This window comes from Priapulus caudatus, unplaced genomic scaffold, assembly GCF_000485595.1.
Source record: "Priapulus caudatus unplaced genomic scaffold, Priapulus_caudatus-5.0.1 Scaffold644, whole genome shotgun sequence".
Classification (NCBI taxonomy): Eukaryota; Metazoa; Priapulida; class Priapulimorpha; order Priapulimorphida; family Priapulidae; genus Priapulus; species Priapulus caudatus.
The window spans coordinates 96328-108810 of NW_014577705.1; the positions used below are offsets into that span (position 1 = coordinate 96328).

Below are 12483 nucleotides of genomic sequence, written 5' to 3' on the forward strand. Positions count from 1 at the left end.
ATAGTACTTTTAAATCAACCACTCATGTTATGTACTATAATATTATGGTTTTGCCACAGCGAGTGGAGTGTGTATAGGTGAGATATTAAAGAAAGGACGCTATTTTAGTATGTTGATACCATGCCGCGTTAGGCCATCCCCGCGTCATCTTTTTCTACACGTGGAAACAATGTAGGCCTAATTAATACATGTCTGTTCGGTTCGAAGCAAAAACTCGAGTTCGACAATCAAATATCTAATATCTATTTTTATATGTTCATTGTATCATGAAGTATCTTGTATCTTCTTGTATCTTGGGGTCCCTCTCTTGTATTTCACAAGGCACTGATTCTCTCTTTGGAATGTGCGGGGAATTTATTCTTCTTCTTCTTCTTCTTCTTCTTCTTCTTCTTACTCTTATTCCTTCTTCTTATTTTTTATTTCTTCTTCTTATTCTTTCTTCTTATTTCTTATTCTTATTCCTTCTTCTTATTCCTTCTTCTTATTTCTTATTCCTTCTTTTTATTCCTTCTTCTTTTATTTCTTATTCTTATTTTTTCTTCTTATTTCTTATTCTTATTCCTTCTTCTTATTTCTTCTTCTTATTCCTTCTTCTTATTCATATTCATTTTATTTCTTATTCTTAATTCTTATTTCTTATTCTTATTCAGCAGTCAGTTCAGGTCATAGAAATAGATAGATAATCTATTTCTATGGTTCAGGTAGTCAGCCATTCAAGTAGAAGAAATACAAACTCCATGACATGTCTCACTATCAGTTCAAATTCTTCGAACCCGAAATATACTATATCATATCGATCGTATAAATTATACAGACACCCCACTCAATGAGTTACGCCTTAGCGCGTTAATTATATTTGCTAGGGGCCCGTTGTCAGAAACAAAATTTGTCTTACAATTAGTCTTAGCACAACAGGCCCTATAGGTCACTAGGAAAAAATTACTTGAATGCTGATGCTTTCCTCAACTTAATTAATTAATTAATTAATAAACCCGGGTTACACCCCAGGTAAAATATTCGAGTGCGTGGTTAACATTTCATATTGTAGTAATTACGATAAAAATGCTGCGATAGAGACAGATTTATTTATTAATTAGAGTTAATCAACTAGTTTGGTTAATTTGAGTGCCGGTAAAGTCGAATACGTACATCAAAAAGACTTGATAAGTCATAGGCCTACTCGCCACACCAGATTCACCGACATTACAGACACACGGTAACACGCGCAATATCAGAGTGGCTTGCTCGCGCACACCCACTTACCGAATACTCCGGAAGCGACGACCAACATCAGTAAAATCCTATGTAGATACATGTTTTCCTTCTGTCTGTCTTTCACGTGCACAGTCTGTATCCTCCTCTCTCACAGACACCTCTCTCCTTTTCTCTCTCTCTCTCTCTCTCTCTCGCTCTCGCTCGCGTCTTCTCTCGATCCGTCTCTGAGTCCGACGCGTAAGCTCAACCGTCTATATCTCCAAGTGTTATGCAGTCGCTTTGACACACCGCCCAGCCCCGCGCAAACACTGACGACGCCGTCTGGTAATCTAACGCGCACGGCAGCGCAGACGAAAGTCGTGCACGCGTGTGCGTGCGTGCAGTCCCGCAATATTCACGTTACTGCGTAGATGCCAACAACGGTTAGCGTTCGAAAGCGGTTAACACTTGCGCCTTCTTGCGCCTCGTACAAATTCTTGCTAAAAGTATAACGTGGATCGGACTGCCGTCCCAGGCGGAGAAGTGTCAAGCAGATAAGAACGATCAAACAGCTTTTGAGCGCGCACTTTGGATCCAGCGATTGTTGTCCCGCTCTTCTGACGCTAGTTCGCACGCGTACGTGACAATACGCAGTAGAGGCCAGACTCTAAGCGTTAACACAACAGATCGAACATGGACAACCAAAGAGAGTCCAAGCTGACCATGCGACAGTGGAAACGCGGATTGTTTTTGGGGGGGTGGGGGGCGGTAGCAGAATGAGGTAGCAGGAGCGGTCGTTGATCTACTCTAGCTCACGTGGCTAGACGCCGCACTCGTCGCGTTTACGAGATAGTGCAGTGCGAAAAAACATTACGTAAGCATACGTACCGCGACGCATTGTTTCAAGTGCGTGTCAATAGACGTATTCAAACACTTTTTGTGCTAATAAATGTACGGCCTGGTAACATTTCTTAAATGAATAAGGCGCCAGGCTGCAAACGATCGTACGCGACCCAAATTCGTTAATGAAAATAAAATGCAATAAATGCAAAAATGCAATAAAAATGCCATGAAGATATCTATACATTTTTACTGCATCTATATAATGTTTAGATATTGCCATAAAGATATTTATACAGCTTTACTACATCGATGTATGTTTAGATATTGCCGTGGAGATATATATATATGGTATAGATAAAATCATGCCAGTTCTTATCATTGAACTCTACGACGTCAGCGCGTTCGATCGAGTGAGCGGGGACGATGACAACCCATGTGTACATAGCTCGTATCTTTTTAATTTACATCGCAACAGATAAAATCAAGAGCGTATAAAGAAGGTTTTGATAAAATCTTATTGATGTGACTTCACGATCGATCGATTTCGGACTTGATCGAGTCGCTATTATCGAGAATTGAATGAATGTTTTACGGGCAATCGGTGGGGATAGCTATGTGCTAGCGGCCGAACTGTTCTAAAATGCATCACCGAAGTTCATTAATTATCGGCTATTATAAAATATGCTGAGCTGGAGCCATAGCGCTGCTGGTAAATTCAATTTCTATTTGTGTTTTGTCTACGTATAATGATTTTGGGGCATTAAATTTACCCAACCCCGTGACGCCTGTGCTGCAATTATAAATCCCCTAAGCCACGTTGAATATTCATGATGCATGTGCATTATATGGCTATCCTGTTTTCTACATCGGTATGTGTCCTGTTAGATGAAAAATGCGTGAGTTTGAAGGAAGCAATGTACAACTTACGCACACTGCAGAGCAGTCATCGTTCGCAGTATTTTAATCGATGCTATAAAACTCAGATAGTATATGTGTAGGCAGTTATCAAACCAATTTTGTTCGTGTCGAGACTAGCCTAAATCAACTTCTCGGCCCCTTTTTCATTTTACTTTTCATTACCTTTACCCTCATACATGTTCTCACATACCCATCAACCTCTCCTATTCCATGTTTTCACACATTTTTTTAATGGCAGCACAAAGGTTTTTCAACTGACTACGCACGCGTGTTGTCAATTTCACATTAACATATTGCAAACAAGAATTGCTGTGAAATTATGCTTACTAAACAAATAAATATTGTGCGCCTAACACGGTAGCATTTTTACGTGTATCATCGTTTTTATGCAACCCCATTGAAAAGGTATGCGATAGGTACAGTCTTGCTACATTTAGCTAGGTCCACCGAGATTTAATGTTGTTTCACAGCATCGAGTGGCTGATTTAAGAGGGTGTGATCGGAACAGACGAGACTTGTTGCATTCAACATGTTCAACAGATAAAATGTGCAACATAACACGGTTTCTGGCACTGGCACTACATTTATTCCTACATTACGAAAAGGTACAACAACAGCATCACCAAACGCAATAACTTATATAATCGATGATCACAACACGGGGCCCGATCGCGCTCTGCTAAAGACATCATAAAAAGGCAACAATTTGAACATGGAATGTACTACACGTTTAAGAAAACATCATACACGGTTGAAATCTACACATACACGTACGACTGCTAAGCTACTGGCTTGGTGCATCAATGTAGTCTGTGAGGTCCAACGTGAGACACCGACTCACAATACAGTCCCCCATCTGCAATAGAAGAACCAATCATCATTAGTTAACCGATGTATCGGTGTGGCATGATTGGCAGTCATCTTTAACCAATCATTGTTGTGATGGGACGTTCTAAAAGACAATACTTGGCAAAGCACAACAAAGTCGACAAGTTGGCATTCAGACGTGAAAAACATGTATAAACTAGTCTAGCTTACGCGACTTAACAAAATTAGGGTCAATGGTTCTCTTCCTCAGACGGATAGGTCAATTTCTATCATATGAAATAGCTCAAAACATCACCTGCATTCTGAGTGCTTGTACTGAACTGCACGTAAAAGTACCAGGAGCTGAGCATATGACATTTGCAGTTGAACTAATCTTGAAAATTTCTGCATAACCACAAGATTCGGCACTACGTTTAAGATCACAGGATGTTTTCATTATGATCAGGCCAAAACAAAATATAGGTGTGGTTACCGTTTCATGCCGAAAAAAATAGGGTAGGTAGGTAGGGAAAACATTTTATTTTATTGAAACATTTTATTTACGAACCATGTCCGAAGGATGTGCGTTGTGCCTTTTGAAGCAGGAACTGTCCAATTCATTTTTTTTTAAATGTTTTTTTTTTTTTAATTTTTTTTTTACTTTAAAGAAAATTGACAATAAAATGTTTAGGGTCGCTGGGAATAAATAGGGTCGGTCGGGAAACGGTAACCACACCTATATTTTGTTTTGGCCTCACGGAGAGCTACACCAGAGAAAATGTTTGCTAGTACAGACTGTGGCAAAGAGATTTGGCTAGATGCTCACCACTTCAGGGTAGATTCCAATCAGAGCATCGGCCCTATTATAGAATTCCTCCTTCAAAGAAATGACTATGCATTGGAAGGCTCTCTCAGACTCATCTTTTATAAACTCTGCTACCTATGGTAAACAAACACAACTGCCAGATAAAAGGAGGATAGGGAACTACATATTTCTGAAAAATTTATACATACATACCATATACACAAAAAGCACGCCCGCAGATTTAATTACAAACATAGCATTGCATGCAAATAATGTGCCTACCTTGCCAATATTCGTGTTGTCGAGAGCTGCGTCGACCTCATCAAGGACAAAGAAAGGAGCTGGCTTGAAGCTGGCAACAGAGAAACAATTATTTACATTGGTTATCAACCCACATCCTTCTTTCTAACAATCTCTGTTTCTCCCTCTCTGTCTTGTTCGCTCTCCATACGTCCCCCCCCCCCGCCCTGCTTTCATATCTCTCTCTACTCTGTCTTTCCCTGCAACGGCTGCTACCATAACCCTACTGCCGGTTCCTCTGTCCTCCTAGAGCTGTCCACCTTACTCCATCCACTACCCTGCTGGTTCCTTGACCGCTCACCTGTGAATTGCGAAGAGTAGTGCAAGTGCGGCGACAGTCTTCTCTCCTCCGCTCAGGTTGTCCATCGGCCGGAATCTCTTGCCCGGTGCCACACAGTTATAGTTGATGCCGTCCAGGTAGGGCTCCTCGGGATTTTCCGGACCCAGGAACGCTTGCGCACTCTGGTTCTTCGACAGCAGCTGCAAATCAATTGATGACCAAGATTATTATAAAGTGTACGTGAGTGCGTGCGTGCGCGTATGCATGCGTTTGTGTGTATGTGTGTGTGTGCGTGCGTGCTTGCGTGCGTGTGTGCGTGTCTGTGTAGCAGTCATTACCAAGCATTGTGCATTGTTTTCTTTTTGGACTTTCTACCACAATGCTGATTGGCTTAAAGTGATTACGTCACGAATTTCTAGCACCATCAAGTAGTATATTTGTGTGTTATTTGTACAAAATAAAATGTATGAAAATACAGTGTTTCTGTTTACTTTTCATGCTTATATACCTTCTTTATATGCCCTAATTTGCCGGTGAAAAACAGAGAGACGCCAGTATCTGAACAGTACTAGGGGAATAGTGTTAGACAACAGAAATTACCAAATCGTCTAGATTTTTGCAAATTTAACCAACGTAAAAACATTTTTATCAGGTGAGAGTTTGAGGATATATTTAGTAACGTTAGCTCTTACTTTTAATGTAAAAAAATGGCAATTTTTTGTTTACAAATTTTACCATGGAAAATTCGTGACGTAGTCAATTTAAGCTGGCTGTCAAACACAGCGAGCAGATAGGTTAGCATTAGTAGAGCAGCTTTGATTTTAGCAGTGTCCTGACAGAGACGGGAGCTCCTGATGTGTAGTCCATCAAATACGAGGGCAGCACCCACCTTGTACACGTCATCTATCTTGTTAGAGACATGTTCGAAGCATTCGTTAAAGCGGTCGGAGCGATCCTTGCGCAGACGCTCAAACGACTGCTTAGCTTTCTTCGCTCGCTTGCGTGCATTCTCAAACTCTTCGGCCGACTCCTGGAACTTCTCTTTGACACCTTCCAACCTGCATCAATGGATTTTGTCAATGGAATAACATACGAGGTGCAGTGAAGCAAGAGAAAGGGCGGAGAGAGAGAGGGCAAGAAAGAAGGAGAGAGGGAAGGAGGGAGGGAGGGAGCTAGAAAGAATGAGAGACGAGAGAGGAGTGGGGAGAGACAGAGATAGACAATATGCTACCACGATTGTAAACAGGCCTCGAATTAAGTGACGAGAGGGGCAAGGCAATTTTTTGGGGGCATGTGAGAAATTGCCTTGAATTTTCTCTAAAATGGATGGGCACCGAGGCAATTTTAAAAGGCATCAAGGCAACTCTCACAATTTGAGAAGGGCACCAAGGCACTTTTGTAAAATAAAGGAAAACTCATAACAAATTAATACATCAACCTCTGCTAATGGAAGTACATTAACAGGGTTCAACGTTAACTTTTTATTTCACTAGACCATCGGGCTAGTAACTAAGAAAAACCACTAGCCCTGACCTAACTTTCACTAGACCTAACCCTAACCCAGACCCAGACCATTGTTATGAAAAACTTTGTGTCATCGTATGAATTCTACTAAAATTTCTCTAAATTTACTGCACTTAGCAAGCTACACACCGTAAGATCACAGCTGGCCATTCTTGCGCGAGCGTCGTTTCCCGCGCTTTAAATCGCGCGCGGGCCGAGTCCACGTGCAGCATTTAAATATTCGTATTCTACCACGGGCATACACAGGCGCACGATTTATCGATTGTCTACTGGCAGCGGTTGGCAGCAAGCCACGTTTACGGTTATTGTTTTTGCCGGAGGGTAGACTGGAATCCGGCCTCACGCTCTGCTAGACAATGTACACGCTCTGCGACAAACAGTGCGACCGCGAACCAGTCTAGCCAGAGGCACCAACAGCAATTACATAAAAGGGCAAGGCAGGTGACTGCCGTCGGTCGGGTTGGATTTTCAGGGGCAGTACGGCGATTGATAGGGGCACCGCCGGCAATTGCCGTCGGTGCCGTCGGTTAATTCGAGCCCTGATTGTAAAACCTCTAACTTACTTCTCCATGGCCTTCATGTTCGGTGCTTGTATACGCTGCATGTGCACATTCATGTCAGTCACTTCCTTATGCAGTTTCTCTGTCATCTTCTTTACCTCATCGCTTGACTCCAGCTACCACGGCAATGGTATACATTAATTCATTGCTAGGTCAACAGCTGGAAACCCATTATCAGTGCTATAGATGATATATCACCTATACATAACACAGTATTGTAGCGGGAACAGTTAGACTATCCATGTGTGAAAGCACACCGATTTAACTTGTGTAAAGTGTTAACATGGCGTAGATTTATTATTGATAATAATAATTAATTAATATAATAATTGATCTTGTCTTAAAATTATAGCATACACCTTTCTTCTAAACTTTCTTCCGACTGTTATCCAGCAACCTACATTTCTTCAACCATTCAGTATTTTTGCTCGCCTCACGGTGCCCGCTTTTGCTGTTGCCTAGCGCAATAGAGAGCGCCACCTGTAGTGAGATACTTACATCCTTGTGATTATCATCCAGCTGCCCATAGTCCAGCACAATCTGCTTCATCTTCTCCAACATCTGCTTCTGACTTTCCGAACCCTGGCTGGACGGCGTGTCCGTTTGACTCTGACCATCGCCCCCAATGTCGTCCATCGAACCGGACTTCATCGGCAGGTTGATGTCTTCCATCTGTAAACAAGCGCACATCTGTGACATGGATACGGTTACAAACGACTTTTTCTCGGTGCTTAACGACGGGCACCCAGGGTAACATAAACTGTAAAGTTATCAAATCATGGCGGAATCTTGCAGAGAGGGAACGCTACACTAGTGCCATGTATTTCCTGCTGAAGAGCAAAGAGAAGTGTCTTGTGTACACTCGATAAAAGGTGGCTCATGCGTACACGTGCCGAGTGAACAGTATCCTGCATGCTGGACATGTGTTACACTAACGGCAGGCATCCTACAGTCATGCACGCATGTAGAGGATGAGAGCTGACTGCATACCCAGCAACCAAGTTCATCTCCAACTTTACAGCTCAGTGATAAGCTCGTTGAAACCACAATAAGTACTTATTGTAGTTTCAACGAGCTTATCACTGAGCTGTAAAGTTGGAGATGAACTAAATACTAGCACTATACTTAGCTACTTAGCACAATGGATATGCATCCCAACCTGAGATGGTCCGACACACACGTCTAGAGGATGAGAGATATATTACCGCGTAGAACTAACATAAACTAACATGTACCTTGCACATGAGTAGCTGGCTGTGACGCTCCTGTCTGCGCTGTTCCAGCTTGTTGTCCATGTTCGTTATCTGCTTCTGCAGAGCCGTGATCTCCTTCTGCACAACCTGCTGCTGCTTACGAATCTAAAGAAACACCCATGCAGAACATTACCCCCTCTAGTTGTCAACATCCTACGTGTAGACATACCACGTATATCAAGTTAGAATCACTAAGGATAACCTAAGGAGATGTTACTATCACTGGAGAGATGCCTTTATCGTAATTTATCCTGTATTGCAAATTTATATGCTTGGCAGAAATATTAAAACGGCAGTACCTAACATGTCGGCCAGGCGTGTTGGTAACACATATAATAGTTGACTTATGGCAGATACTTCCAGACACTAAACTAAACTAATTTAATTAAATAAAGAAATATTCGTGTATACTCACTCACATGCACACACACATACACACACACACTCACGCACGCACGCACACACACACGCACACACGCACTCACATCGTTGGCTTCCCCTTCCTTGTCGTCGACCTCCGACTTCTTCGTGATCTTGCTTGCCTTGTGCGCCTCTAGTTTCTTCATCAGCTCGTCGATGAGCTTCATGTGCTTCGCCTCGTCCTTGCGCAGCTTCTCCAGCTCCTTCTCGTCCGCCTCCACGTTCTTCTGCCACCTGGTGACGTTCTCTGAAAACCACAAGACGCCAAGTTTAGCCGAGAGCGTTTCGGACGGAGCGAGGGTTTTACCTGACGAGCAACTTTTTACCCGATGTGACGGTGCCACGAAACGACACAAATGTCTGCTTTTGTTATGCCAACAGTTCAGTGCAAGATTTTTTGAGTGAAGTAAACTTGTATTGCCTCTCAGACAAATCTCGGGGAACATTTCAGGACCATACGTAATAACAGCATATTTTTCAGGAGCTTCTAGACCTAAAAAATGGCATTTTAAAATACCAGTACTTTTCAGGTTTTCTAGGAGCATCCTGCACGAGCCACGTATTTCCATGTCTAGCCGGCTGAACCGAGTTATTCAGGTCTGCTGCACTACTCACCCATCGTGTCACGCGACCGTTCGTACTCTAGCTGGTTCATGAGTCGCGAGCGCTGGTTCTCAAACTCCAGTCTCTTCTTTGCTCGCTCCTGCTGCACACGCAGCTCCTTCTCCTCGTACTGCCTGTAGAGGGTGGAAGAAATACGCTTGGTTACCATAGAAACAACGCAGACGTCGGCTAAGCATAACTAGCAAACAGAATCGCAACAGTAAACAAGTCTTCCGACTAATGCCTCAATGCTGTCTATCTGTTTCAAATGAATAAATATATTAATAAATAAATAAATGAATAAATAAACAAGTGTCGCGTTGCCGCACGCTACCACTAGGTGGCGCACCTGATGTTCTCGACACCGATCGACTGGCAGAAGTCAGCGAACACTTCGTCCTCGACACGGTTCATGCGATCCTTGACGACGGCCATCTTCTCCTCACGCTCGGCCATGCGCTCCTCTATCTGCTGCACGCGCGGTTCAAAGGTCACCATCTCGTTTCGCAGACGCTCGATCTCCTTGTCGTTGTTCGCAATGTGCTTCCGTTGCTGAAGGAACAAAAAACACGCTTACGGATTGAACCTACGATTCATTATTTTCGTGATGCGCTAACTCTGCTGAACAAATGAGCCCGCTACAGTTAAATGGAACATTTATCATTGAAATTCGGTGATTATTCTTCATAAAACATGTAAAATCCACTAAATTTCAAATTGGCATGTTATAGCAAAAAGATGAGTGCACGTTCGCGTTAGATCTACGCATATGTTACCTGCATTCTTATCAGGAGTGTCATTAACATCCACATTTCTGTGTAAACTTACAGCGAGATCATAAAGATCGGAGTAAAATTGAAAAAAAACAAAACATTTATCGGGTTTATCGCTCAAAAGTCGAGTAGCGTCTTCACTGGGTTCGCACCAGATGTTGTTATTACCAGTTAACCTTGAGTTTACTGATCAAAATCCCTGAATGTTCCTGCATAATAGGACAACTTACCGTGTTGTCCCTGTCAGTGATCGAGTATTTCAGTCTGGTCTCGAGGCCTCGAATTTGGCTCTGGATGGTACTCAGCTCAGACTCCTTGCGCTTCTTCTTCATGGCTTCCTTCAGATCTTCTGTCAGCTTGTCCTTGCGTGCCTTCAAGTGATTCACCTGCTTTTCGTCCCAGCGGCGTGCCTTGGCCTTAAGGTCACTGTAAACAGCAGGGATACACACATTCATGAAAAATACAGGTTTTATATGTCTCACATCTTGAAATTTCGACTGTTCATTGTTGTTTTACAATCACAAGAGGTGTGTGCTTAAATGATGCAATTATCTCAGTATACATAACATGATACGAGCGATTTGCTCTCACTCTATGTCAGCATACATAGCGACACAGGGGCATGACAGCTCATCTGATATTCGGCATTCACAGATGCTACATGACGATTAACACCTACTGTTACAGTTAGTTACACTCATTGCGCCCTCATTCAATTTTCAACAAAAATAAGAAAATTTAATTTCCAATATTCAATACTCAATTTTGACTAGAGGCCGTGGCGATCGAGCGGTGAGTGTTGAGGAGGCAGCTGCGTCCCTCCACAACACCACCCACCCCTCTCAATCCCAACACCCTCTAGTAAACGTACCTCGCTCCACCGGAGATGATTCCAGACTTCTGGAAGAGCGTGCCGTCGAGCGCGACTGCCTTGTGTCGCTCGCGGCTGCTGAAGCACATCTTACGCGCGTCCTCGGTCGTCTCGCAGACGAGCGCGTTGCCACACGCAAACAGCAGCGCCTTCTTGATCTGCGGCGGGTCGTACTGCATGATGTCGATGACGAGCTTGACGTTGCGCGGCTCGCGGATCTCCCTGCGGAGCGAACGAGAGAGAGCCAACGGGGATGTTAGAGACGGCCATCGTCATGGTAACGCGCAGAGAGGGGGGAGGAAGGGTGAGGGAGAAAGAGAGAAAGAGGCCAGACGGCATGTTCAGAGCCAGCGCAACGATGTGGTTACCGCAAGGAGAGGGGAGAAGGAAGAGTAAGAAAGAGAAAGAATAGAGGGGGAAGGGTTGAGAGAGAGAGAGAGAGAGAGAGAGAGAGACAGACAGACAGAAAGAAATAAAAGACAGAGAGATCGAGATAGAAGGGGACAGGGTTCTCCGAGCTTTTCATATAGCATGGGGGTGCTGCTCAGTGCTAGGGGGGTCGGGTTCCAACATTTTTGAATTATAGAAGCTCTGAGATGCAATCTGGGACACTGCTGTGTGTAAATTGAAGCCAGCTGCATTGGGGTGAAAATGTTTGTTTTACATGGGCAAAAACCTGCCCCGTAATAGATGCCGTTGGAAATTAATTCAACGATTTAATTCAGGATTAAGATTTCTTTGATGAGGCTATGAAAATCACTCGGATTTGAAGTATGAAAATGAACATTATTGGTGCCCAGCTAGGCCACTACACCGGTTGTGGGATGATTGTGCAGTTGCAGATGCAAAATATTGAAAGCAAAAGGTTATACACCATAGAGTTAATTGGCGTAGTATCCGTAATAATAGCCCCTCTGGTTAGAGTTATGGATTAGGGTGACTGTTTGTACTTGTGTGTGGGACTGCCGTACGCCGTGAGCCTCGAGACATTAAGATACGGGCTTGCCGCAGCCGAGATACGGCTAGTGTGACTGGCCGTACGCCGGTAGCCTCGGACATTAAGATACGTTAATGCTGTACCCGTTAGCTCTGCGTATAACAACGTGTATTAATTGTTGTGAAACTTCTCATGTGTATACACGCAACATGGCGGCTATTGATATTTTAGAGGTGCGCGGCTCGACGGGCCGCCAGGCTATAGTGCTCTTCGAGAACCCTGCGGAGACAGGGAAGTGGAAGGAAGAGAGAAACCTTTACAGTAATATTGATGTAAGTTGATCGGTTTTTGCAGGCGATGATACAACATGCTGTTTTCATGACGACTCCATTTAA

At 43.4% G+C, this 12483-nt stretch overlaps 2 protein-coding genes across 2 annotated transcripts in view; both read right to left on the reverse strand.

The window, feature by feature from the left end:
- Positions 1-1711, reverse strand: part of LOC106812402 (fibulin-1-like) — a 10746-nt gene extending 9035 nt beyond the window's left edge. The window contains exon 1 of the mRNA XM_014816271.1: positions 1264-1711. Within this exon, the coding sequence (XP_014671757.1) occupies positions 1264-1315 (52 nt within the window). The 5' untranslated portion in view covers positions 1316-1711. The remainder of the gene's footprint in view (positions 1-1263) is intronic.
- Positions 1712-3518: 1807 nt separating this feature from the next.
- LOC106812403 (structural maintenance of chromosomes protein 1A-like) overlaps positions 3519-12483 on the reverse strand; it is a 40018-nt gene continuing 31053 nt past the window's right edge. The window contains exons 12-24 of the mRNA XM_014816272.1: positions 11152-11373; positions 10511-10706; positions 9857-10059; positions 9520-9641; positions 8970-9151; positions 8467-8589; positions 7730-7903; positions 7235-7347; positions 6037-6205; positions 5169-5347; positions 4850-4919; positions 4589-4702; positions 3519-3811 (exon numbers count right to left, since the gene is read on the reverse strand). Coding sequence (XP_014671758.1) covers positions 3740-3811; positions 4589-4702; positions 4850-4919; positions 5169-5347; positions 6037-6205; positions 7235-7347; positions 7730-7903; positions 8467-8589; positions 8970-9151; positions 9520-9641; positions 9857-10059; positions 10511-10706; positions 11152-11373 — 1939 coding nt within the window. The 3' untranslated portion in view covers positions 3519-3739. The remainder of the gene's footprint in view (positions 3812-4588; positions 4703-4849; positions 4920-5168; positions 5348-6036; positions 6206-7234; positions 7348-7729; positions 7904-8466; positions 8590-8969; positions 9152-9519; positions 9642-9856; positions 10060-10510; positions 10707-11151; positions 11374-12483) is intronic.